We start from the raw sequence: 22,766 nt of genomic DNA on the forward strand, positions 1-22,766 counted from the left end.
CGTGAAATTCCGCGACTCTTTTGGGCGTTTCCTTAGTCGACGGTTGTGTGGGTCATGTGATCTTTTGTCGAGGGTTGATTTTGCTTGTGTGGCTGTGGCTGCGTGGCTGGTGGGGCTTGATGGCTATAGGGTTACCTGTTTGGGGTTGGTGCAGTACCGGTTCGACTGGTGTATTGTGTAATTTATCGCTATCTTCAAAGTATTTATGAAGGGTTGTATGATGCATATATAGGGTATGTATGTACATAGATACCGTCGAGCTTTATCAATCAATCATAAACTGCTTCGCTCTTTATCCTCTGAGAACACGTCTTTCTTCCACCGCACCTCCACTTGTCGGGCTGTCCCCTTTGCGAACTTCACCAGTACAACCCTGTCGGGCTCGCCCTGTCTATCCGTACCTTTCAGTTCTGGCCCTGGATGATCTAATGCAAGAACTGTTCGCCCATCGGACGACATTTTGAGCATTTTGGGGGATATGCACTTCTCTGTCCATGGAGGATTACCCGTGTGGATAAAATCAACTAGCTCTGCCCGTCGTTTTCTTAACTCGTCCGCGGAATTGCCTGTTCGAGGCGCTTGATCTAGGAACTGCGACACCAGATGCAATAAGACAATTTGTGGTGGGAACATAATGACTTCCCCACTGCCTGCCAGCCGTAGCCATTCAGATGCAGGTAGAAACCTAGCTTCGGTGACTTCAATACCGCCGTCACTGGTAGGGATCTGGATTTCCTCCCGCTCTCCTTCGGCGGGAAGTTCGCTGAGGAGCGACTTGTCCGACTCAAAAGGCAAGGGCAAAAAGTACAAATACATCTGAGTAGAGTATCGCTTTGGCACATTTGTAGGAGTAATCCATCGTGTGAACGGAATCAATTGCTCTTTAGGACGAATGGTTAGCAGGGGCTAGGGCTATACCACAGTGGGTATTTGAGTCTGGTTGGCATTCGAACCTGTGTCTGGGACTGCGGCAGGATTCTGTTGCTTCAGCCACTCGGTGAAAGTCACTTCGTTGCGATGAATTTTCTTTCTGCCTTCTTCTCTTTTCGGTTCCGGGGCTACTAGCATCTTCCCGGATTTCTGATCCTTGGCGAGGAGGATACCACTTTCTTCGAAGAGCTCTCGGACAGCGGCATTCCTATACCAGATGGCATCATCATGCCTTTTCGGATCCCCGACTGGTGGGCACTTTCCATCCTGATCAGATAGGTTGCCCCCCGGAAAGACATGAGCCGATGCAAATGACGTAGACGTTTTGACGCGATGAAGCAAAAGTACTTCGTTTTTAGGTGAGATTAGTACTATACTAGGTTTCATTAGCTAACCCCTCGCAAAGACATAGTTACATATAGCGACATCCAGATGCATGGGCGTCCTGACGGTTCTATACTGAAATACTCTGGTGATGATAGATAGAACGGCTAACCAACCTTGAACTTGGCCTTGCGATTGACGGTTGTGGCTTCGGCTTGGGACCATCCTTCTGCGATGCCATTGTTCCAGACGCGGAGGTGCTTTGAGCTGTTGCAATGGATGAATTCTCTCTTACAGCATGTTCTTTGATATAATGGGGATTTGTAGGCCGGCGGTGTATAAACAGTAATGGGGTTCGAGCAAGGGTCAGCCGATAATGGAGACACTTGTGTATTAACCGGGGCATTGACACATGAGGAGTCATGGCTGAAGCAGCCGAGGTGTACCGGAAGAGCTTCCTTTTCAAAGAAGGGACGTGAATAATGATTGAGTATTACCGTAGTACCACCATATCGTACTATTAGTACCTGACTGGCCACTAGGGAGTAGTATGTGCTAACATTGAGGAGTTCCCGGGACTGGAACCTAGGCTCATGCATTGCCGTGCAGGTCAGGTTTACCCCGCCCGTAACGCGGTCGCTTCAGGCTTAGACGATCGCCAGTCTCCGAGAACCTTACGACTCTACTCTTACAACTTCCACCACTGGGGGTCAAATACTAGTACTACGCCTACAAAAGGATTTCAAGAACAAGAACGTAGATGTTTCATCAACATGGAATACAACCGACTCCATTATGAATTGAATTGGTGAATGGAATGATCTTGACCAACAAGAAAAGCAATATCCACGCATCTAACTCCAGAACCTCATACCCAGACTTTTTTCCATTTATTGTGTTTCATGCAAGCCATGCGACATCATGCAAATATATCCCGAATATCAGGATAGCTCATAACGAGAATATTAAACGTGGGCGTTCGCGATTTAAGAGTAGAGCTTCTTATCGAAGCTGTGCAGACCGTGGACGTTACCCTCGGCCATGGCACTGGCGCTTCTCATTTCGAATCGGACGGTACCATTGTTAACACCCTCATGGAGAGCGTCGAGACTCTGCACACCGATATCCTGCAGAGAGTGCTGCACACCGGCAACAAGGTAAGGAACGAACTTGGTGACAGAGCCACGGTCAAGGACAGAGCCCGCAACACCCTGAGCAACAAGGACGCGGTCCTTCTCAGAGAAGTAACGGGCAGTACCGGCGTTGCTAGCCTTGCTGTCCTTAGAGCCGGCGCCGGCCTTCTTGTCCTCCATGGCAGCGATACTGCCCATACCACGGTAGGCCTTGACAAGCTGGCCCTCGTTGCTGACGAAGTACTCGCCGGGAGACTCAGTGGTACCGGCAAGGAGACCACCCATCATGACAGTCGAGGCGCCCATGGCAAGACCCTTGACAATGTGGCCAACATTCTGAACACCACCATCAGCGATAGTGGGAACACCGAAGCGAGCAGCGAAAGAAGAAACGCTGCGGACGGAGATAGCCTGAGGACGACCGACGGCCATGACTTCCTGGGTAATACAAGCACTGCCGCTACCCATGCCAATTCTCAGGCCATCGGCACCGGCTGCAATCAGAGGTGCAGCTTGCTCCCGAGTCACAACATTACCAGCAATGACGTCAATATCGGGGTGAGTCTTCTTGATGTACTTGATCATCTCGATCTGGTACATACTGTTGCCCTGGCTGCTATCCAGAACAACAATGTCAAGGCCAGCATCAACAAGCAGTTGAAGTCTGCGCTTATCTTCCTCACGAGTACCGATAGCAGCAGCGCAGATCAGTTGCTTAGACTGAGGAAGTTTAGACGCGAGAGGGTAGTGAAGATTCTTCATCAAATCACTGCGAGACAGCAGAGAGACCAGGTTACCATCCTTGTCCACAATGGGCAGCTTTCCCTTCTTCGAGGAACGGAGGACTTCGTTGGCCTCGGCGAGGGTGGTACCAGCAGGGGCGGTGACAAGGTCAGTGGACATGATAGCAGTGACTGGGTCGTCGAGGTTGGGGTGGAACTGAATGTCCCGGGAGGTGACAATTCCAACAAGTTTAGACCGAAGGTTTCCGCTTTCTGTAGACACGTCCAAGTTAGACAGTGTTATTTTCACACAAGTTTCATAACGACTCGGGAAAATATGAACATCAGATAAATCTGTTTCTCTACAACGCAACTCTCGTCGCTCCAGTGGAACGAAAGTTATAATGAAGATAGACGAAAATCATCACACGAAATATTCTAGGGCGGGTGAAGACGATAAAAAGAAAATTAGATGCTTACCGGTAACTGGGAAGCCACCGAATCCCCACGTGCTCTTGAGCTCCTTGGCTTCTCCGACAGTAGCCTTAGGAGAAAGAACAACGGGGTCCAAGATGAAACCGTTCTCATAACGCTTCACCTTCCTCACCATCTCCGCCTGGTCTTCAGGCGAGCAGTTGTGGTGAATTATACCCAGGCCACCCAGAAGAGCCATGTGGATCGCCATGTTGTGTTCGGTGACGGTATCCATAGGAGAAGAGAGAAGAGGGGCCTTCAGGGAAACACGCTTGGTGACCGGGGTGTCCAAAGTGACATCTGACGCAGGGAAGCCTGTCATAGACATGAATAACTGCAAGTTATGGACGGTTCAGAAATCGTCCTTACCGATGTAACCAGGCAAGATAAGGAAGTCATTGTAAGTCAATGCTCCGTGCTTATCCGAATCGAGCAAGGTATCAACATCAAGACCATCTCTGGAGGTATAATCCTTCTCCAGAACTTCGAGGGCCTTGGTGTGGTCCTGGATCTCAGCCTTCATGGCCCGGCCAAGTGCATCACCGTTAGAGATGGGCATTTTGAAAGAAATAAGACTCTACGGTTTGAATGATAACACGTAGAGATCAAATAGAGATAAAAGATAATCAACAGATCGTGACAAACGTTCTGTTGATGGAGAAAGTCTTCCTTTCCCAAAGGAAAGAAAGAAGAAAAAAAGAAGAAAAACTGGAGGAGCAAAAAATTGGCTTTTGTATCCTTGCCGCACAAGCTAACGATTCTTTCAGAAAATTCCGGAACAGGTTTAGCTGATCCACCCGACCCTTTTGCCATCAGACTGATTGGCTGATAAACGAAATCTCTTCTAAGGCGGTGAGAGGAGGGGTGGCATTAGATCTGCTGAGGTAAGTTGTACTAATCACTGAATTTTCTTGCCATTGTCCCAGAGGGGCATAGATCGTGTGTGTCGCGTGCGAGTCACGGGTGTGAAGAGCCATCATTAGCTGCATCTAAATAAGACAGATAAGAGTCGAGCTGGTTCTCTAGCACTAGTGAACGGTTCCTGTTTAGAAACTTTACAACTTTTCCTTTCCGGAACGGGACTAGCTCAGGGCCGCTTTTTACTCAGTGATTACTCCCGGAATATACATGTGCTGAGCACTCCCCAGAGTATTGAATCAGTGCGCCAGAGCGATCCGGGATCAATTTCGGAGCCAACCTATATAATTGCTTAGCTAAGCCAACTACTTCAGATACTTAACGTAACCGGTAAGCGATCCGCACCTGTAAGCGACCCGCACCCCAACCGCCATATGCAAAATTGAAATAGTCAAAAAATCATCAATTTTGATTTCTATATAAAGCTGAATAGTCCTATTGATTCGGGTAGTGTATAATTTTATAGCCCTGCCTATCATAGCCAGAATATTTAGATAAGGTATACCTGGGAGCCGATTCAGTAGACAGAATCCTATCTGTCTGTATAGCTTTTTCTTAGTATCTAAACTATTCACTGCCATACAACCAGACACCATCTTTATTGCACCATTTTTGCAACTGGACGCACCTTCAATATTTCACACTCCTGACGAGTACAAATGGAATCTCCTCTAGTAAACTCTTGTTTTGGGATTGGTCTTCCCTTCTATCTATAAGATTTACCTGTCCTATCTCCCGTGAGTATAGCCAATTCCAAGAATCAACAGGCTTTCGATGCTATCTGTGCTCTCGGAACCCGCTCCCAGGCATCCTAAGAAGAGGTTGAGAAGGTGTGTTGCCTCGCTGCTGGCCCTGTGGACTTTGTAATTCTTTTAGAATAACCTGCGCCTAACCATGATTATGCTGATGACTTTGAGAAGTTCGTTCGATACTGCCAGACCTTACAAGCTGTAGACGAGCAAGTCAAGTTTCCTACATTGGAGCGCGGAGTATTCATACTACTTCTATACTTGATACATTCTTACTTAAGCCCGTATCTACACAAGCTCTTCCAACTGACTCGCAGATCTTGAAAATCAAACAACCACGAGTCACCATATGCTGTTGGATTGGCGAATGCCAGAACAGAAATCTCTCCCAATTCCAATCAAGGGGTATTGGTTTACTTGCGATGCGTTCCATTGTACGGCTGAATAGGAAAGATCACAGTTTATCACTCTTTCTACCCTGCAACAGCTATTTGTTACAGTTAATACCAGCCTACTTTATATATTCTCCTCGCTTCTCACTTCGCTGCCGCCTTTTTGAAGCTACGGCACTCTCAGAAGCTTCGAGAATAGGCCCTTGATATATCAAAGGAGGCCGCCAATCCCCCCACATGGAACGAAAATCTATCATTTAAAACTACCGAATACTTTCTTCGCCGTGCGCTGCTAATAATTCTTGGCTTTGAGAAAATCGATTCTGTCCGTATTTGAACTAGAACAACAGTTTCCTGAGTCTGGAGAGTCGATATCTCTACTCTTGTCGGTTATCTATTAACCATATCATACTAAAACGGGGCACTTCTGGTAGTAAGGGCCACGTTGCTGTGGTAGAAATACTTTTCCAAGACTCTAGAATTTTAGAAATAGCTTTCGTAGCTTCTTGATCTTAGGAATTAACATAGTATCTTCTACCCTAGCTTATCCAACTTTAGTACAACAGAGTTTAAGAAAACTTTACTATTTTTTAAAAATTGATGAGCCAGTAATACTGCCAGTCTATTCAAACAATTAGGCTAAGAAAATTTTACAGGAAACACGTCTTTAGTTTGATAGTAGAGAACTGAGAGCTATCTATCGAAATCCATCGACTTATTTGTATATTTTTAAAAGAACCTAGAATTGCTAGAGCGCATAGCCTGCCTACTTTGGCCTGCTCTACGGGATAAAAATTAGGAATTTCCGTGGAAATATATCGAAAATCTCGAAAAAACTGTTAATTTTATAAACGCAATACTTGCCTATCTAGACGGGATTTCTAGATAATTCGATCGCGAGGAGCAGCTATTTTATTTAATTATGGATCTACCCTGCAGTAGATTTATCCTTGATCAAGTTATAATCTGCTAGAGGCCCGCGTTAATTAAAAACGCTTGTGTTCAGTACTCGTATATAAAATTATTACCCAGGGCGAGTCCATGGGATTATTCGAGAAATATATAGATATAGAGTCGGATAATACGCCGGGGCACACTCGTAAAGCTCCGTCTATATTACGACAGCACCTGAGCTCCCTGCAAAATGGGATTTATATCCTCTATACTATGCGTGGAGAACACGAGGGCGCTGAAGGTCTATTGTTGTATAAGGTCTGAATTCTCAGTAATATGAATATAAGGAAGATGGAGGGCTTATGGCAGCCTACAAAGTAATGAGAGTGGTAGTGCAAGAAGTATCTGATCAAGACATAGACGGCTCGGATAGGGTACCGCAGAAATGAAAGAGGGAGGTCTATCTTTTTCTGGATAGCTTTCGCACCGGGTATACAGCGATGATTTGAAGTGACGCAAAAGAAACGCGTAACTAACTCACTAATATGGTCAAATCTAGCTAAAAGGCTCAAACTTGTGGCCGCTTTTCTTTTTGATGCATTGGAAATTTGCTACGACCCAGAGACACTCAGCAACAACGATGCCGAATTGATAGGAAGCGGGCGTCTATGCCATTTCCCTCGGCGTGAATACAAGAAACGTAGTATCGACACGCTGTGTCAGTCGTTGCATTATTATATTTCAATAGAGAATCTGGTAACAACAGCCCAGAAGAATAGTCCAGTAGTTTAGCGTGCTTTTAACCAATGCTTCTAAAACGATCGACGAGTAAAAAATTTGCGCCATTTTTGCAACCTAGTGTACGAAAACGTTAGAATGATAAGTATCTGACAATACTAGACGGTAAGGGAAAGAAATAATGTTGCAATCTAGGAAAGTAAGTTGGAATTGAATAAAAATCTTAGGTTTCCACAGATGATTCTTTCAATGTTACCCGCCATGGGGTTTTGACGGCTGATGTCGCAGACGCCGCGCTTTGTGATGCGCGCGACGTCGAAGACGGTCGTGTTGGCTTCGGTGATGGGGTAGTAGTAGGTTGTTGTGTTGAGGGTGCTGGGGTCGCAGGTTGCAGTGGCTGGGGTGATGAGGGCGAGAGAGGCAGCCAAGGTTGCGAGTGTGACGGACTTCATAGTGATGATTGAGAAAGAACGAGTGGACGATTAAATGAGATGGGGTGGGATAGAGTAGGGTAGGATAGGATGGCGTGCTGTATGTGCGGTTTATACACGCTGAGGGAGACCTATGTATCTTAGATAGTATCATCGGCAGGGGGACCGGGGTTGTTCCTGTGCGTACGTACACTTAGTGTATCTCCTACGCAATCGTATGCAGGGGTGCATGAGCCATGATGAGTAAGCCATAGTTAACCATCAGAGTATGTCAATGCAGTGATTACGAAGCTTGAAGATTAGAGGGATATCGAATTGTGGAACCGATTGATCAGGTTACCAATCCCCGGTCATGCATTCTCGCACATCATTACAGCTACATCATCCCACAAGATATTTCCGAGAACTAGATACATTGCTTCTCACCATAACCAGGAGGAAAAGGGGCCGGTGCAAAGTTGTGTATTTCACAGTCTGACTCGCAATCGGTTTCACATCTATTCGCATGACGGCGAAGGCTCAGTATACCCCGGGCATCCAGGTGATCCGGCCAGGTACAGTACCAATCTAAAAACTCGGGGATCGAGTCAAACCGCGGCTTGCGCCCGTACAGGACTAGAGGAGTAAGGTAGCTCACCGGCTCGGCGTCGAGAAAGACCACCCGCCACCCCCAATCATGGATATTTGGGGCATCAGGGATATTATCCTTGTTCTCATCTGCATCCACCCGACGACGGCAGTAGAGATAGGTACTATACCACTGAGGATATTCATCGACATAGCCGGTGCCAGTGATCACGCCGGCCTTTACTTCCAGATCGTCGACCTCAAGATTGGGAGCAATCAGGGATTTATTAACCAGATCCGAGAGCTCGTCATCCTCCAGATTCTCCCGCACGCGCGCGCACTCTTCCTGGACCAGCTCGTAGTACCACTCGGGCTGTGTCTCGGCCAAGTCCGCCTCATGGACTCCCAAAACCTCAAGCCCGGCCTCAAACGGGGCGATTCCGGCGCGGCGGAAGTCTGGATCCACAACCGCGTGAGCGTATTTAAGAAACACCCCCAGCTCGTGACATTTCGGAATCGGCCCGGGCGCCTCCTCGCCAGTCTCGGCGGCCCACTCCTCTGCCTGCTGCTGGAAGACCTCCTGCAGGGTCTCCAAAAACAGCTCGCGCGCTTTGTCCGTCCGCAGTCGCGGTGGATGGATGCCATCCATTGCAAAGGGAAATGCGTCCGACACTCCGGGGATGTCTTCCAGACGCCGGGTCTGGCGCAGTCGATTTTCTTTCTGTCGTGTTTCGGGATCGGCATCCTCGGACGCCTCGTCCCAGTCCAGCGCATCAAAATGTCGGCAGTACGAGGCCATCTTGCTCATTCGCTGTTTGTCGGTCAACAGCCCCCGGGCTTCGATCTCGTGGATGCGATCCTGGATGAAGGTCCAGTTTGCCGAGGCCATCCGGTCGCGGAATCGGTCTAGAGCCTGCCTCATGCTCTGTTCTGAGTCCACTGGAGGCGGCATTCTTGTAAAGAAACTTGTGGGAAAGCAAGTGGCGTGTAAAGTTGTTCTTTGTTTTCACTAGGAGCCTGCAGGGTAACCAGCACCTCTGCGTGTGCAGCTCGGTGTGCAGGAGTTCCGCAATGCCAGGCCTGGCTATATTCAACCTCCGGGCAAGAGTGTCAATTATACCGCCGGCAGCCGGTGCGGCAATCCTATAATCCGCAATTTGTATCCGGAATATGTGGGGAGCCCATTGCGCCGTTACCATATCGGATAGGCGTATCTTTTCCATCCCCATCACTTCCTTCGTCATTGCCATCAGCCTCATCTGTAATCCCGAAGTAAGTCCCTCATCTCCCATCCCTTCTCATCTCTGTCCTGTCTAACGTTCGCTCACCGACTCAAGCAGGTACATCAAGACGCAATGAGCTCAGGTTCGGTTACGAAACGTGACTCTGGTGCTCACCATCACCATCCCACCCGTCATCGTCATCACCACGGCCACTGAACATGGAGTGAAGGAACAAAACAACTGAGTGATCAGGCCATATGTTCATTTATACTGTAGTGGGGCGACCCCTTACCCAACGTTAGGGTAAAGCCTCCATCAGCCTACTCTGAACAACCATTATGGGCCAATCGGTATAGCACAAAATAATCACTAGCTAGATTTTAGTATTGCATATTGTAGAAATAGACTTTGATAATTTAAAGTTTTTGAGTAATATTCAGTATATATATTCCAGGGATATTTTGATATTGGTTAATAGTAGAGCCTTTCTTTAGTCTATCTGTAGCATTGTACCCAATTTATATATTCAATACTGGTGTTGACTTCTCAGTTTCAGTTATTCAACTTCCGATATAATATAGTCTAAAGGAGTATATAATACCGATTTATAATATATACAGTTTCAGACCCTACCCTATATAAATAAATAGAAGAATCCTTTATAGAGGCCTCTTTATCTTAATATCCTAGATTTATTCTCCATATATCTGCGCTGCATTATCTATTCTTTAATATACTCTCGAATCCTGCGATAACAGTAAAGAATATGCTTTTAATTAGAGATAGAGAACTTGCAAGCTTAATGGTCCTTAATTCTATCATACCCTCTAGCCCTGGGCGTTAAACCGTAATTGAGTCTTGCAAATGAATATTTCAAGTTCTAAGCGATCTCAGAGCAATTTGAGTCAATGTCGTTACCCACATCTTGACCCTTGTAAACCTGATGTGCTTCTTCCGAGTGGAACAATGAAATCTTCTTTGATAGCTTATTTTCATTTTGGTCTGTTTGAATGTTTCACTATACGTAGTTATTCCAACATCATGACCCTAGTATTATGGTTACGACTGAAAGGGCCACACAGTACCTGCACCTTCTCAATAATGGAACGTTCATATCACCTTCCACAATCTGATGGTATTTCGACATGAAACTTCTCAAAATTCTCTTTGGACTTCCACCCGTGACCCAAACAATCATGCCCGGATTCGTTACCCCGATTTTCGTCCGTACCGATTCTTTGAAGTACGACGGCGTTGCTTGTTTTGCTGCCACCCTCTTAGAAAACTTACATAGGGACCATGAAGTTCTAGTATTTTTGGGCATCAGTGCGGAGAATGTCATATCTCTTGCATCCGATAGCCACAGACCTTTGAAATCCGTCAAACTCTCACACAACTTTCTGACCTGGCTCCTGACGGTTAAGATGCCCGGATTCGGTCACGAAATCACCAAGAGCTTATATAAGGCCATAGTCGACAAGCAACTTTTCGCTACGGGTGTATCTTATTGAGCTTCGCCATTCCGTATGTTTTGGGCAGTGGTCCTTGATCTGCTGGCCTCCCTGTATCTAGTATAGCACCCTGCGCGCCAATGAGACTTCTGAAAATATGCTTCTAGTATGTATAATGTATACTACGCGTTGCATTCCCATTGTTTTAAGAGGCAAATGAAGCAAGGAGAAGTTGTATTTATTTTTTCAACGTAGCAAGCAGTAGCTTAAAGTACCCTCTTAATACACAAGCCATGGCGTCGCTTGTGAGAGAGCATGATCCCATCCATTGTCATTGATCCAAATGGCGATGCTCTCCACCTCATCCTTCCCTAACTTGAGATCATTGTACAGATGCTGTGGCTGGAATTAACAAACATTGTTTGCCAGGCATACTTGCAAGAAAGAACCAGAACTGGCAACCTAATCCTTGCGGTTTGGACTTACCGGGAACAAGCCCTCTTCCGGTCTCGGCCCGCATACGGTGCCCTCGGGATTTTCCCAACGGAGATTCTCAGCTACACGCTCATACGAAATCCGGAGAACATAAACAAGGGGTTCATCTTTGAAAAATAACTTCAGCGTGTTCGGCACCTGAAATGCAGTGGAGAGGTGGATGAAACCCGACTGTTGGTCGAGTGCACTGACGGGGAGTTGCTCTGGGAGCGGTTCTCGGACGGGCGCTGTGGACGGCACAAGTTTATAGACATAATAAGGCGTTTTGTCCGTCATTTCTCTGGTTAAGCGTTTGACTCGCAAGTTCAGAACGGCAGGTGAAACGTAGATGGATAGTAGTATGTTGTTTTACCCTGTAAGAATGAATACTGGGGACTGGCCGGCGATCTAAAATGATAAGATTGGGAGTTGGTGGAACCGCAGTGATTTAGTCAGTCTTACCTAAGTGTAGGGTGATTAACTAACTAACTCACCACTTCCCAAGGTTTGATTATAGCATTTACGGAGTAAACCCCTCCTGAGTCACCTGAGTGCTATCAATCCCTGGATTAATTGGTGATTGAATTTGGAGTGATATTGGCTAGGGCAATTAGGTGCTCCTGGTAACATATAGGATAATTGCAAAGTGCTCCGCGCTCCGCAAGGAAGTACCTTGGGCATATTATATACCAAGCCGTGCTAAGTTGCCCACGACCCCTGGAAAATCATCGATTTACCATGTGTATACTGTTGTAGCACAGTTTTACTTCGTTCTAGTATGTGTCGTCCAGACATTTGGGAGCGCTGGATCCTATTTGGAGCACATTGTACCTACATATAGATTGTGTGTAATTTGCAAGCTTGTGTCCTATCATACAAAATCCCATCTTTACTCCGTATTCTGTACAGATTTAATTATAACAGAGCTCAGGTTGAGTTACGATCTGACATGTGACGAGTCCTGCCCACGTTCATTGTCCTTCCTGCACGGTTGAAAAAATGCCGACGGTGGGTCAGTGATGGGCTGGCAGGAAGCATGGCTCCATGATAGACTCGTCACTCACAGGTGTACATAGCCTTGTACAGTTTAGAACTTGGCCTGTATTCAATTAAGCGTCCTTACTATGTGCATCAAGAGAAACGTACTATTCGAGTCGGTACTTATACTACTAACCAGATCATTCCTTCGATTTGTATTTTCTTTTTTTTTCGTATCTGAAGGGCCAGACGGTGGCACAGGAGCCGATCAGTGGCTAGGATGATCGACGTCACCAGATAGGAAACTGTGGCGTATCACCCTGGAGCGCCAACCATACCCGATCGGGAGATTTGTTTTCGTCGCTGGGGCTGGGAAGCACTTTCCACTTGGTTTACTTTCCCTCACTCCCCGCTTCTCCATCACCACCACCATCAATCGTCAGTTCAATTATTGACCTTGCGACAAATACTAAATTTAGTGGGAAGTCGCGAAGTTTGTCGGGTTATTAATACCTGCGAGTCTAAACCCACGTTTCTTGGGCGGACTTCGCATTCTCTTTCTCTTTTTCCGATTGCCTTCGAATCAGGTACCGTCAGGAACGCAGAGAAATCCATCCCGTTTCTATATCAACCCGGTTCCCCTTCCCAATTCTTTCCGTTCCCACGGGGCAATGCTGTTCCTCCCTTGAATTAGCATTCCATCTCATTTAACTTAACAGTTGATCACTCGGCCAGATTGCTGCTTCGGTGGAGAGGCAGGGATGCGGCCAATTGAAGCCGAGACTGCTCTATTTTCTTTCGGTTTTGCATTCTTCAGTACGAAGCGGTACTAGTGATGTCAAGCCACTCAGCCTCTCTCCGACGTACCCAGACGGATTTTCCAACACAAACATCGAGTCCACTTCGCCATGGCTCAACCGCATCCACAAATTCGTCTATATACTCAATATCAACCGATTCGCTAGCTCCCAGTCGCACAAGTACAGTGTCCTCCACGGGATCCATGGGCTCCACACCCAGCTTTGGACATAAACGTGGAAAGAGTGAAGCAAACACCATGAGTACCGACAGATTTAAGGCTGATTCGAGCCGTTGGTCAAACGCCGGGACAACATACGAAAGTGTCCGCCGCTCGCTACGGCCGCTCTCTCAAGCACCAAACGGTTCTACCCCCGCTGTTAAGCAAGTCGCCTACGGCCATTCGAGAAACCGGACGATAGACAATCCTCAGTTTTGGAAAGAGAACCGCCCTCAAACACCTGAGCGCCGCAATGGTTATCATGGAGAAAAGGAATCGCTGAAGGAGATTGAGTCGCATGATGTGTATGCACCTCCATCTCCCAGGTCGCCGCACGATTTCAGTCCTCTTGCTGTTTCGCCCCAAACACGGTCCCCAATCAAGACACAGCATTCACATAGCTTGTCCACACCACAACCACCTCCATTAACCACCACACTGTCTACGCCGGAACTAGAAACCTTTCAAAAGTCGTCGACTGGACATTTGCGCACATTATCCAAAATTGCACAATCGGGCGAGACGGAGGAGTTCGCCTTAGACAGCCCTTCCGTGGTGGGCCTGCTGGGACGACGGCGCTTGAAGCGTACTGATTCAGTGGCCGGCTCTGGCGGCGGGAATATTAATCGAAGGAAAAATGCATCATCATGGGCGGCCGGAAACTGGATGGACAAGCAGCGACAATTCTTACAGGCCTATGAATATTTATGTCATATCGGAGAAGCCAAAGAGTGGATTGAAGAAGTCATTCACAAGCAAATCCCGCCCATTGTTCAACTGGAAGAAGCCCTCCGAGATGGAGTAACGCTCGCAGAAGTGGTTCAAGCAATGTACCCGAACCGCACGCTACGAATTTTCAGACATCCCAAGCTGCAGTATCGTCATTCCGATAATATAGCACTATTCTTCCGACTCTTAGACGAAGTCGAACTCCCGGAGCTTTTCAGATTTGAGCTGATTGATCTCTACGAAAAGAAGAATATCCCCAAGGTCATTCACTGTGTCCACGCACTATCATGGTTGTTGTTCAAAAAGGGCCTTGTTGACTTCCGGATGGGCAACCTCGTTGGACAGTTGGAGTTCGAGCATCATGAGCTTGAACAGACGCAGAAGGGTCTCGATAAGGCAGGAGTCAGCATGCCTAGCTTTAGCGGCATGGCCGCGAATTTTGGGGCCGAGCCAGAACCTGAACCTGAGCCCGAGCCCGAATCTGAGGAAGATCGAATTGAGCGGGAGTTGCATGAAAATGAAGCTTCGATTGCCGACTTCCAAGCTCAGATTAAAGGCGCTATGCTGCGACTGAAGCTGGGAAATCTAATGAATGGCCTGTGGGATTTCGAGCCTCTACTTGTCGATTTGCAGTCAAGGATAAGAGGAGATTGGACCCGCCAAATCGTTCAATATCGCCTGGATATGCGTGCGTTTACCGTGAATCTTCAAGCAATCTGTCGAGGCTTTATTGTACGATCCCGCCAGGAATATGACATGGAAAGTTACCGGGCCCAGGAGCACGGTATACTACAGCTGCAGACACTGATAAGAGGCTCCAAAGCGAGGGCCCAGGTGCAATATCTTCAAGGCCAAATGCGAAAGGAAGAATCGGGGATTAAAGAGATACAAGCTGCCATAAGAGGAGCCTTGCAACGCAAGGCTGTTAGCGCTCTCTACTACGACACCAGAGATGCAGAGGATCATGTTCGGCTATTACAGGCTGCCATCCGCGGCGCCTTGCAACGCAAGTCTATTAGTGCTCTTTATTACGATATCAGAGGCGCAGAGGACCAAGTTCGGTTATTGCAGAGCACCATCCGGGGTGACCTACTGCGCAGCAAGCTTTCAAAGCAATGCGAAGAGACAAAATCTGCTGAAGATGCCATTAGAGACCTCCAGTCTCTCATTCGAGGCTCTTTCTTACGACAGCAGATGAATGCACAATATGCTGCTATGGACAGCGTTCAAGAAAATGTGGCATTGCTGCAGGCAGCGATTCGAGGCTCGCTGGCTCGGAAGTCTTTATCTCAAGTGAGAGACTCGCTTGCTCAAGAGGCCCCTTCAATTATAGCTGTTCAATCAGGGGCAAGAGCCTTGGCAGTGAGAAAGCAGCAGTCACGGCTTGCAGAAGCCCTCGGAAAAGCAGAAGATCGATTTATCGCGTTGCAAGCCATGGCTCGTGGCAACGCCGTAAGGGAACAGCTTGATTCTCTGCGTGAGGAGTTGAGGGAGCATGTACCATTGCTTATCAGTCTCCAAAGCATATTCCGAGGGAGAGCTACTCGGTCCTTCTTGGACTCCCAACGGAAGGAACTGAGTGATGAGGAAGCGTCAATCCTTGAATTGCAGTCGAGGGCCAGGGGTTCTCTTGTGAGAAGACGCCTGGAAGCTGATGCTGAAGCACTGCAGGCAGAGGAACCTACGATTATCAACCTGCAGGCCCTCGCCCGAGCTGCAGTTCTGCGAATTGAGGTTGGTGGTATACTTGAGCAACTCGATGACTGCGAGGATGAAGTCAGCCAGCTACAGGCACACATAAGAGCGATGCTTGTTCGAGTAGAGGTCGGACAATCATTGGCCGATCTCGCTGCCGAAGAAGATGTCATTACAGATCTCCAGTCACACATACGGGGACACATGATACGATCAAAATTCGAGGAGAAGCGTCGATACTACCGAGAGAACATGGAAAAGGTCATCAAGGCCCAAAGCTTTGTGCGAGGTAGGATTCAAGGTCAGGCATACAAGAGTCTCACAACTGGGAAAAACCCACCCGTTGGAACAGTCAAAGGCTTTGTACATCTGCTAAACGATAGCGAATTCGATTTCGACGAAGAGATTGAATTCGAGCGGATGAGGAAGCTGGTAGTTCAGCAAGTTCGTCAGAATGAACTGGCAGAACAATATATCAGCCAGCTTGACATCAAGATTGCTCTCTTAGTAAAAAACAAAATTACATTAGATGAGGTCATCAAGCACCAGAAGCACTTTGGCGGTCATGTTGGAAGTCTGTTACCGAACAGAGAAATCGCGTCAAAGGACCCCTTCGATCTGAAAGCCTTGAACAAAACATCGAGAAGGAAACTAGAGCAGTATCAAGTCTTTTTCTTCCTTCTGCAGACGCAGTCTCAGTACCTTGCCAAACTTTTCCGAAGGCTGCGTGAGCTCAATACATCAGAAAAGGAATATGAGAGGATTCGACACTTGATGATGGGTCTCTTTGGGTATTCTCAAAAGAGGCGCGAGGAGTACTACTTGATCAAGCTGCTGGCTCGCTCTGCACGTGAAGAAATTGAAAGTTTTGACTCCATCCACGATTATTTACGCTGCAACTCTTTCTGGACTAAGCTCTTCGCCTCGTACATGAAGTCTCCACGTGACAGAAAGTTCATGCGCGATGTATTAGGTACTGTTGTGAAAGAGAACATTATTGACAACCGCGACTTGGACTTGGAAAGTGATCCTATACAGATCTATCGCTCGGCCATCAACAACGAAGAGCTCCGCACTGGTAAACAAAGTCGTCGGCGCTTGGACATCCCGCGTGAAGAAGCAATCAGGGATCCTGAGACAAGGGCAACCTTTATCCAACATTTACAAGATCTCCGCGACATTGCCGATCAATTCTTCACAGCGTTTGAGGAACTTCTATACCGTATGCCTTTTGGAATTCGGTATATCGCGAAGGAGATGTACGAAAGCCTCCAGTCCCGGTTTGCTGGAGATGACCTAGGCTTCATCCTTCAGACAACCGGTCATTGGGTGTGGAAGAATTACTTCCAGCCGGCGCTTATGGAGCCCGAAAAGTACGGAGTTGTTGATCGTGGCCTGACGCAGGAGCAAAAGCGAAACCTCTCTGAAATCGCGAAGGTGATTGCGCAGGTGGCATCAGGGAGACTTTTCGGCGCCGAGAATGTTTATCTTCAGCCTTTGAATAGCTACATTGGTGATTCGATCCAACGTCTTGGCCACATTTGGGGCGGCAGTAAGTAATCGATCCCTCTAGTTCGATGTCCTAGAAGCTAACTATTACGTAGTGATCTCAGTACAAGACGCCGAAGCTTATTTTGATATTGATGAATTCAATGATCTCTACGCTAAAACGAAGCCGACATTATACATCAAGTTATCCGATATCTTCTCTATTCATCAACTTGTGGCATCGGAAGTACACTATATTTGCCCGAACCCCGATGACATTCTAAAGGAGGTCATCCGCGATCTCGGAAACGTTAAATCCAATGAAAATGAATTGATGAGTGTCAACACCTCAGAGATCAGCCTCACTCTGAACCCCAAGCTTGCACAGGTTGAAGGTAGGAAACCGCCTCCGCCAATTGTCCCAAGGCTAGCTAGTACTAATGAGATGAATGTAGATCCGGAGGCTGATGTGAAAGCGTTATTTATGGAAACAAAACGATGCATCCTCTATATCATACGGGTTCAGTCAGGCGCTAACTTGATGGAAATTATGGTCAAGCCCCCGACTGAGGAAGACGAAGGAAAGTGGATGACATTGGTCCGGGAAGAACTGGGTGCGAACAACACGAGAAGAAGCGCTTACTCTGAGGCACATACGATGGTGGATATTGCGTCCATGAATTATTCGGAGTTGAAGCGGACTGCGCTCGAAAACATCCTTCAGCTTGAACAAACTGGGAAGATCCGTCGAGACAACCACTATCAGGATTTGTTAAATGCCATCGCCATCGATATTCGAACCAAGCATCGCCGCAGAATTCAGCGAGAGAGAGAACTGGAAAGTGCTCGTTCAACACTGGCCCGCCTCAATGATCAAGCCGCCTGGTTAGAGCAGCAGTTCAAGACATATAATGACTACATTGAGCAGGCAATGGTGACATTGCAGAACAAAAAGGGGAAGAAACGATTCCTCTTGCCATTTACGAAGCAGTGGGATCACCAACGCGAGCTCCAGAAATCAGGAAAGGTGTTCAAGTTTGGTTCCTACAAGTACTCGGCTCGTAACTTGGCCGACAAGGGTGTTTTAGTTCACTGGAAGGGCTATACAGAACGTCAGTGGGACCGAGTCGACCTGACAATTTCCAGCAACGAAGTTGGGGTGTTCACTCTTGATGGCAGTAGCGGCCCAATGATGGTCCCTGGAGCGAATGCGCAGGTGCCACTGGATGACTTGCTGCAAGCCCAGTTCAACAATATGCAGTTCCTCGACTTCTTTGACGGGCAGCTACGAGTCAATGTCAACCTTTTCCTGCATTTGATCATGAGGAAGTTTTATAACGAATGATCCCCATGTAGGGTGGTGCATTCCTTTTTGGTTTCTATTCCATTGTCCACTTTCTTTTTCCTTTTTCCTACTCTTCTGGTTTTACCTATGATATCCCCTTTCCTATTGATGAAATGTCACGCATGAAAAGGAAACGGCACATTCGGCATGACGTATATAGAAAGCACAACATGCAGGATCCAAGCCAATTCTCACTGTGTTATGTTCCTTCGATGATAACCCGTTGTTTTGTTGTCGTTATGCACTGACTTTCTTGAGATGATTACCCTCTACATTTCTACACGTTACCCCTGTTATGATGATTATGCAGACGATTTTATGTATGTATTTGAGTAGTGTTTAGTACATGACGATATGTGTGTTTCGATAGCAAATACTATCACCAGTAGATACTTATCTAAGAGGCGCCCGTCCGTTAATCAAGCTGTAACAAATCCTATGATGTCGACGTCTTGCTTTGTCCTGGAGTTCAGGGGCTGCCACGTGACCCGGCGGTTGGCTTGGAGCCCAACGGCGTTGCCAGGTGGATTGATTCCTCGACTCCCGCATCGTCCAACCCTCTACGAATTCCCGACTTTTGTCTCTCTCTATATTGTTGATCCGATAAATAGTGCGCAAGATTGCACTAGTGCTGATTGCGTTATGGATCTCTCCAATCTCAAGGAGCAAGTCAGCAACCTGACCTTGTATGACCTCAAGGCGGGAGTCCGCAAGGTCCAGAATGGTATGTCCCGCATCATGCCCCCGATTAAATTGATATACGTGCCTCCCACCGCGCGAATATGACACTGCATTAAATATACTGACAGTCATAGCTGTCATGAATTATACTGAGATGGAGGCCAAGGTATGTGCCACCATTCCCAAATTCCGTCCTCTGCCGATCTCTATAGAACTATACATACATGCATACGGAATGGCTTTCAACTACAGTCGCTTATGCTCAGTAGGTCCGAGAAGCCACAAACAATGAGCCTTGGGGTGCCTCAACCACATTGATGCAAGAAATTGCCAACGGAACTCACAGCTAGTCAGTCATTAACTTGTTCGTTCATACAATTACCCGGTTGCTAACCAATATACTGGGGGGTGCAGCCAGCTACTCAATGAAATCATGCCGATGATCTACAGACGCTTTACAGACAAGACTGCAGAGGAGTGGCGACAGATCTATAAGGTAGGACTTGCCGGACCAGTTTGTTTTCTACAGGAGGTATCTAATCTGGCAATCCTTGAACCTGCAGGCACTTCAGCTTTTGGAGTTCTTAGTCAAGAACGGATCAGAACGAGTTGTTGACGATGCGCGATCTCACATGTCCCTTCTACGAATGCTTCGCCAATTCCACTTCATCGATCAGAATGGGAAAGATCAAGGTATTAATGTGCGCAACCGATCGTCAGAGTTGGTGAAGCTTCTTGGCGATGTGGATCAGATTCGTGCAGAGAGAAAGAAGGCCAAAACTAATCGCAATAAGTTTGGTGGCTTTGAGGGTGGATCCCATATGGGAGGAGGAATGTCAAACTCCAGGTACGGGGGCTTTGGAAGTGACAGCATGTCGTTTGGCGGGTACAGCGGGGGTGTCTACGGTGATGGAGGTGGGTTCGGTGGCAACACAAGCGACTTCCAGGATACCGGGCGACGAGGCAACCGATTTGAAGAATACGATGAATATGACGAAGCAGATGCTAGCCCGCCGCCACGACGTGCAGCAAGCCCGCCCCGTGCCCGATCGACAAAGCAGCCGGAGCCGCCGAAACCCAAGGCACCCGAGCCGGACCTTTTTGACTTTGGAGAGGAAGAGGTGGCCCCAACGGCTTCTACCAGTGCCGGCAAGAAGCCTGCAGGCAGTAATGGCCTAGATGTGCTCGATTCCAAACCCATGGACGACGACGACTTCGATGATTTCCAGTCTGCGACTCCCGCTCCCGCTCCAGCGGCATCGAACCAATTCTCTATTCTTCCACCAGCGAACACTGTGAGCACTACCTCAAGCACCCAGTTTGCTGCGCCGAAGCCGGTGTCCGCTACGCAGGGAACCAATTTGAACGGTCTTGTTGGGTTTACGTCGATGACCCCGACTCCAACTTCGAGTACAATGGCATCCCCAACACTGTCGCAGAGCTCTATGGTGCAGCCACAGCAACAGAAGCCGGCACAACCGAAGCCAACAGGATTCCAGGCCGCAACACCGAACTACTTCACCTCTGTTTCCGTCATGCAGCCTCAGGCGGGAGTGTCTAACCACCGGCCAGGCATGGCATCCACCTCATCTTTTACATCTGCCACGTCGGGCGCGCCTGCAGCAGCTAAACCTGCCGCATCCAAGTCCTCGAATGGCGACGCTTTCGGATCTCTATGGTCGACCGCCAGTGCCGGTGCTGGGCTGCAGAAATCGAATGCAAATGCAAGCAAAGGGCCTAACTTGGCAAGCATGGCCAAGGAGAAGGCGAGTGCGGGCATCTGGGGGGCGCCCGCAGCGTCCAGCTTTGCATCGCCGTCTCCTTCTCAACCCTCTCAGCAAGGGACCAAGACCAGCAGCTCCGGGCTGGATGACTTACTGGGCTAATCTGTCTGTGCGCTTATACTGTTTTTTCAAGTTAAATTTCTTTTGTTCAGAGCAATATCTGCAATATTATTGCGATTTCACTGTTCTTCATTCCCATTTTAAGCAACGAATCATTGGTAGCAGACGATGCCAGACCATTCCTCCTCGATCTCATGTTTCAAGTTCTGTACATCCGGATGGTCACGATTGCTCTTTTATTCTTTGCATGGTGTCGAGGCTTGGGAAAATATTGATCTTTTTTGTTATCAGGACCCTGTCAGACCAAGGGTTATTACTAAAAGAAACTTCCTACACGATGAAGTAATGTTTCCCGGCTGTTAGATGGGCGTTCTATCTCAGCCCAACGACGGCCTCTTTCCAGCAAGGCCACTTGAATAAAATGCGCTGGATGAGGCAAAAGGGGAAGGAAGGAAAGTTTAACAGAGTAAAGCCTTTTCGTAAAAATGCAAAATTCCATCAATCCCTCGGAAAATACTCCCTGCCCTTAATTTTCAGCCAAGGGATGATCATAATGACAGTCAAGACTCAACCCGCCCCGACAATCCTCGTATTCATCCTGCCCACCCTCGATGATCAGCACGCGCTAAGACACCAACGACCAGCCAGCACGGTGGAGAATGCGATTGGGATCTCTGTCGATCCGTGCTTTGGGTATTGCAATCATGGAGACCATCCCAGGGTCTAGCCAATTATTGGGGTGGCCGAGACCACTAACCCTAAGGCTAAGATTTCCTTGGGGTCGTATCTTGCGAGTCATATTCACTTTGTTCTTGAAGGGTTTAGGCTGAGGCTACAATTGTCTGGTAGTCTACCGGGTTTTTACGAGAAGGTTAAAGTGTGTGTGGGTGTGTTTGGGTTGCAGCCTCTCTCGTGTCATGTCAACTACCCATCCGTATATGAAGAACTCTATCGGCGCCTGTTAAGGGGCTTTTCTTCGAGTCCTTCTCTCCTCCTTTCATCTTCACATCGATACAAAACTTGACTCGATATAGTTCGAATCCCCATAATATGTACATCGATACCCTTTTCCCAGACGGGCTCTATCACCCTCTTCTCCCCCGGGCAACCTACGCTTCCTGCTGGGGAGGCCTAGGACAAGGAGAATGTCGCGGCCAATCTGACTGTATTGCCTCCCTCCCTCCCCCTTTAAACTCTAGATATTCCTGCGGAGTGTGTCAGAAGCTAAATCTACCTCAGGCAAAGGACTCGTGTACACAAGTCAATGCTCCGATAACAAAGGCGACGATGTATGGCCCTCCATCAAATTCCACCCCCACAGAGAGGAAGCATCCAACATACTAACAGAAAAGACAACATAGTGCTGTCTCCAACGTCGCTGCACAGTCCCCGAAGGGACGGGTTACTGTCGAGACACCAATAACCAGACCTGTGATGGGGGCAACTACTTCTCCGGATCGGCTGTACATCTCCCTCTTTTCTCCCTACATGCCATTCCTCCGTCTATCCCCTTAGCAGACGATACTAACAATGACGACAGCCCAACTGGCCATGTCCGGGGATAAGCT

At 47.8% G+C, this 22,766-nt stretch overlaps 9 protein-coding genes across 9 annotated transcripts; 4 read left to right on the forward strand and 5 right to left on the reverse strand.

The window, feature by feature from the left end:
- Nucleotides 1-202: 202 nt before the first annotated feature.
- BDV37DRAFT_257046 (NUDIX hydrolase) lies at nucleotides 203-1,772 on the reverse strand. Its single transcript, XM_032082895.1, has 3 exons — nucleotides 1,431-1,772; nucleotides 954-1,306; nucleotides 203-881 (listed from the first exon to the last, which is right to left on the reverse strand). Exons 1-3 carry the CDS (start codon nucleotides 1,676-1,678, stop codon nucleotides 274-276), a joined length of 1,209 nt encoding a protein of 402 aa, XP_031937954.1. The 5' UTR covers nucleotides 1,679-1,772; the 3' UTR covers nucleotides 203-273.
- A 77-nt stretch (nucleotides 1,773-1,849) lies between these two features.
- Nucleotides 1,850-4,263, reverse strand: BDV37DRAFT_257047 (putative IMP dehydrogenase). Its single transcript, XM_032082896.1, has 3 exons — nucleotides 3,953-4,263; nucleotides 3,590-3,898; nucleotides 1,850-3,382 (listed from the first exon to the last, which is right to left on the reverse strand). The coding sequence occupies exons 1-3, from the start codon at nucleotides 4,140-4,142 to the stop codon at nucleotides 2,241-2,243; spliced, it is 1,641 nt and encodes a 546-aa protein (XP_031937955.1). The 5' UTR covers nucleotides 4,143-4,263; the 3' UTR covers nucleotides 1,850-2,240.
- Nucleotides 4,264-7,335: 3,072 nt separating this feature from the next.
- Nucleotides 7,336-7,726, reverse strand: BDV37DRAFT_286382 (uncharacterized protein; the record flags this gene model as incomplete). Its single annotated transcript, XM_032087907.1, has 2 exons — nucleotides 7,336-7,391; nucleotides 7,531-7,726. 2 exons carry the CDS (start codon nucleotides 7,724-7,726, stop codon nucleotides 7,336-7,338), a joined length of 252 nt encoding a protein of 83 aa, XP_031937956.1.
- Nucleotides 7,556-9,894, reverse strand: BDV37DRAFT_257049 (uncharacterized protein). Its single transcript, XM_032082897.1, has 2 exons — nucleotides 9,610-9,894; nucleotides 7,556-9,544 (listed from the first exon to the last, which is right to left on the reverse strand). Exon 2 carries the CDS (start codon nucleotides 9,222-9,224, stop codon nucleotides 8,112-8,114), a length of 1,113 nt encoding a protein of 370 aa, XP_031937957.1. The 5' UTR covers nucleotides 9,225-9,544; nucleotides 9,610-9,894; the 3' UTR covers nucleotides 7,556-8,111.
- A 797-nt stretch (nucleotides 9,895-10,691) lies between these two features.
- On the forward strand, nucleotides 10,692-11,006 carry BDV37DRAFT_286384 (uncharacterized protein; the record flags this gene model as incomplete). Its single annotated transcript, XM_032087908.1, has 1 exon — nucleotides 10,692-11,006. The coding sequence occupies one exon, from the start codon at nucleotides 10,692-10,694 to the stop codon at nucleotides 11,004-11,006; it is 315 nt and encodes a 104-aa protein (XP_031937958.1).
- A 157-nt stretch (nucleotides 11,007-11,163) lies between these two features.
- On the reverse strand, nucleotides 11,164-11,783 carry BDV37DRAFT_257051 (DUF952 domain-containing protein). Its single transcript, XM_032082898.1, has 2 exons — nucleotides 11,433-11,783; nucleotides 11,164-11,342 (listed from the first exon to the last, which is right to left on the reverse strand). Exons 1-2 carry the CDS (start codon nucleotides 11,715-11,717, stop codon nucleotides 11,226-11,228), a joined length of 402 nt encoding a protein of 133 aa, XP_031937959.1. The 5' UTR covers nucleotides 11,718-11,783; the 3' UTR covers nucleotides 11,164-11,225.
- Nucleotides 11,784-12,798: 1,015 nt separating this feature from the next.
- On the forward strand, nucleotides 12,799-19,000 carry BDV37DRAFT_257053 (putative Ras GTPase activating protein). The gene is made up of 2 exons (XM_032082899.1): nucleotides 12,799-17,392; nucleotides 17,445-19,000. The coding sequence occupies exons 1-2, from the start codon at nucleotides 13,234-13,236 to the stop codon at nucleotides 18,671-18,673; spliced, it is 5,388 nt and encodes a 1,795-aa protein (XP_031937960.1). The 5' UTR covers nucleotides 12,799-13,233; the 3' UTR covers nucleotides 18,674-19,000.
- Nucleotides 19,001-19,172: 172 nt separating this feature from the next.
- On the forward strand, nucleotides 19,173-21,926 carry BDV37DRAFT_257055 (ENTH domain-containing protein). Its single transcript, XM_032082900.1, has 5 exons — nucleotides 19,173-19,397; nucleotides 19,489-19,520; nucleotides 19,624-19,703; nucleotides 19,769-19,850; nucleotides 19,918-21,926. The coding sequence occupies exons 1-5, from the start codon at nucleotides 19,316-19,318 to the stop codon at nucleotides 21,238-21,240; spliced, it is 1,599 nt and encodes a 532-aa protein (XP_031937961.1). The 5' UTR covers nucleotides 19,173-19,315; the 3' UTR covers nucleotides 21,241-21,926.
- A 176-nt stretch (nucleotides 21,927-22,102) lies between these two features.
- BDV37DRAFT_257058 (uncharacterized protein) lies at nucleotides 22,103-22,661 on the forward strand. Its single transcript, XM_032082901.1, has 2 exons — nucleotides 22,103-22,363; nucleotides 22,438-22,661. Exons 1-2 carry the CDS (start codon nucleotides 22,249-22,251, stop codon nucleotides 22,557-22,559), a joined length of 237 nt encoding a protein of 78 aa, XP_031937962.1. The 5' UTR covers nucleotides 22,103-22,248; the 3' UTR covers nucleotides 22,560-22,661.
- The last annotated feature ends 105 nt before the right edge of the window (nucleotides 22,662-22,766 follow it).

Source organism: Aspergillus pseudonomiae (genome assembly GCF_009193645.1).
Source record: "Aspergillus pseudonomiae strain CBS 119388 unplaced genomic scaffold BDV37scaffold_75, whole genome shotgun sequence".
NCBI lineage: Eukaryota > Fungi > Ascomycota > Eurotiomycetes > Eurotiales > Aspergillaceae > Aspergillus > Aspergillus pseudonomiae.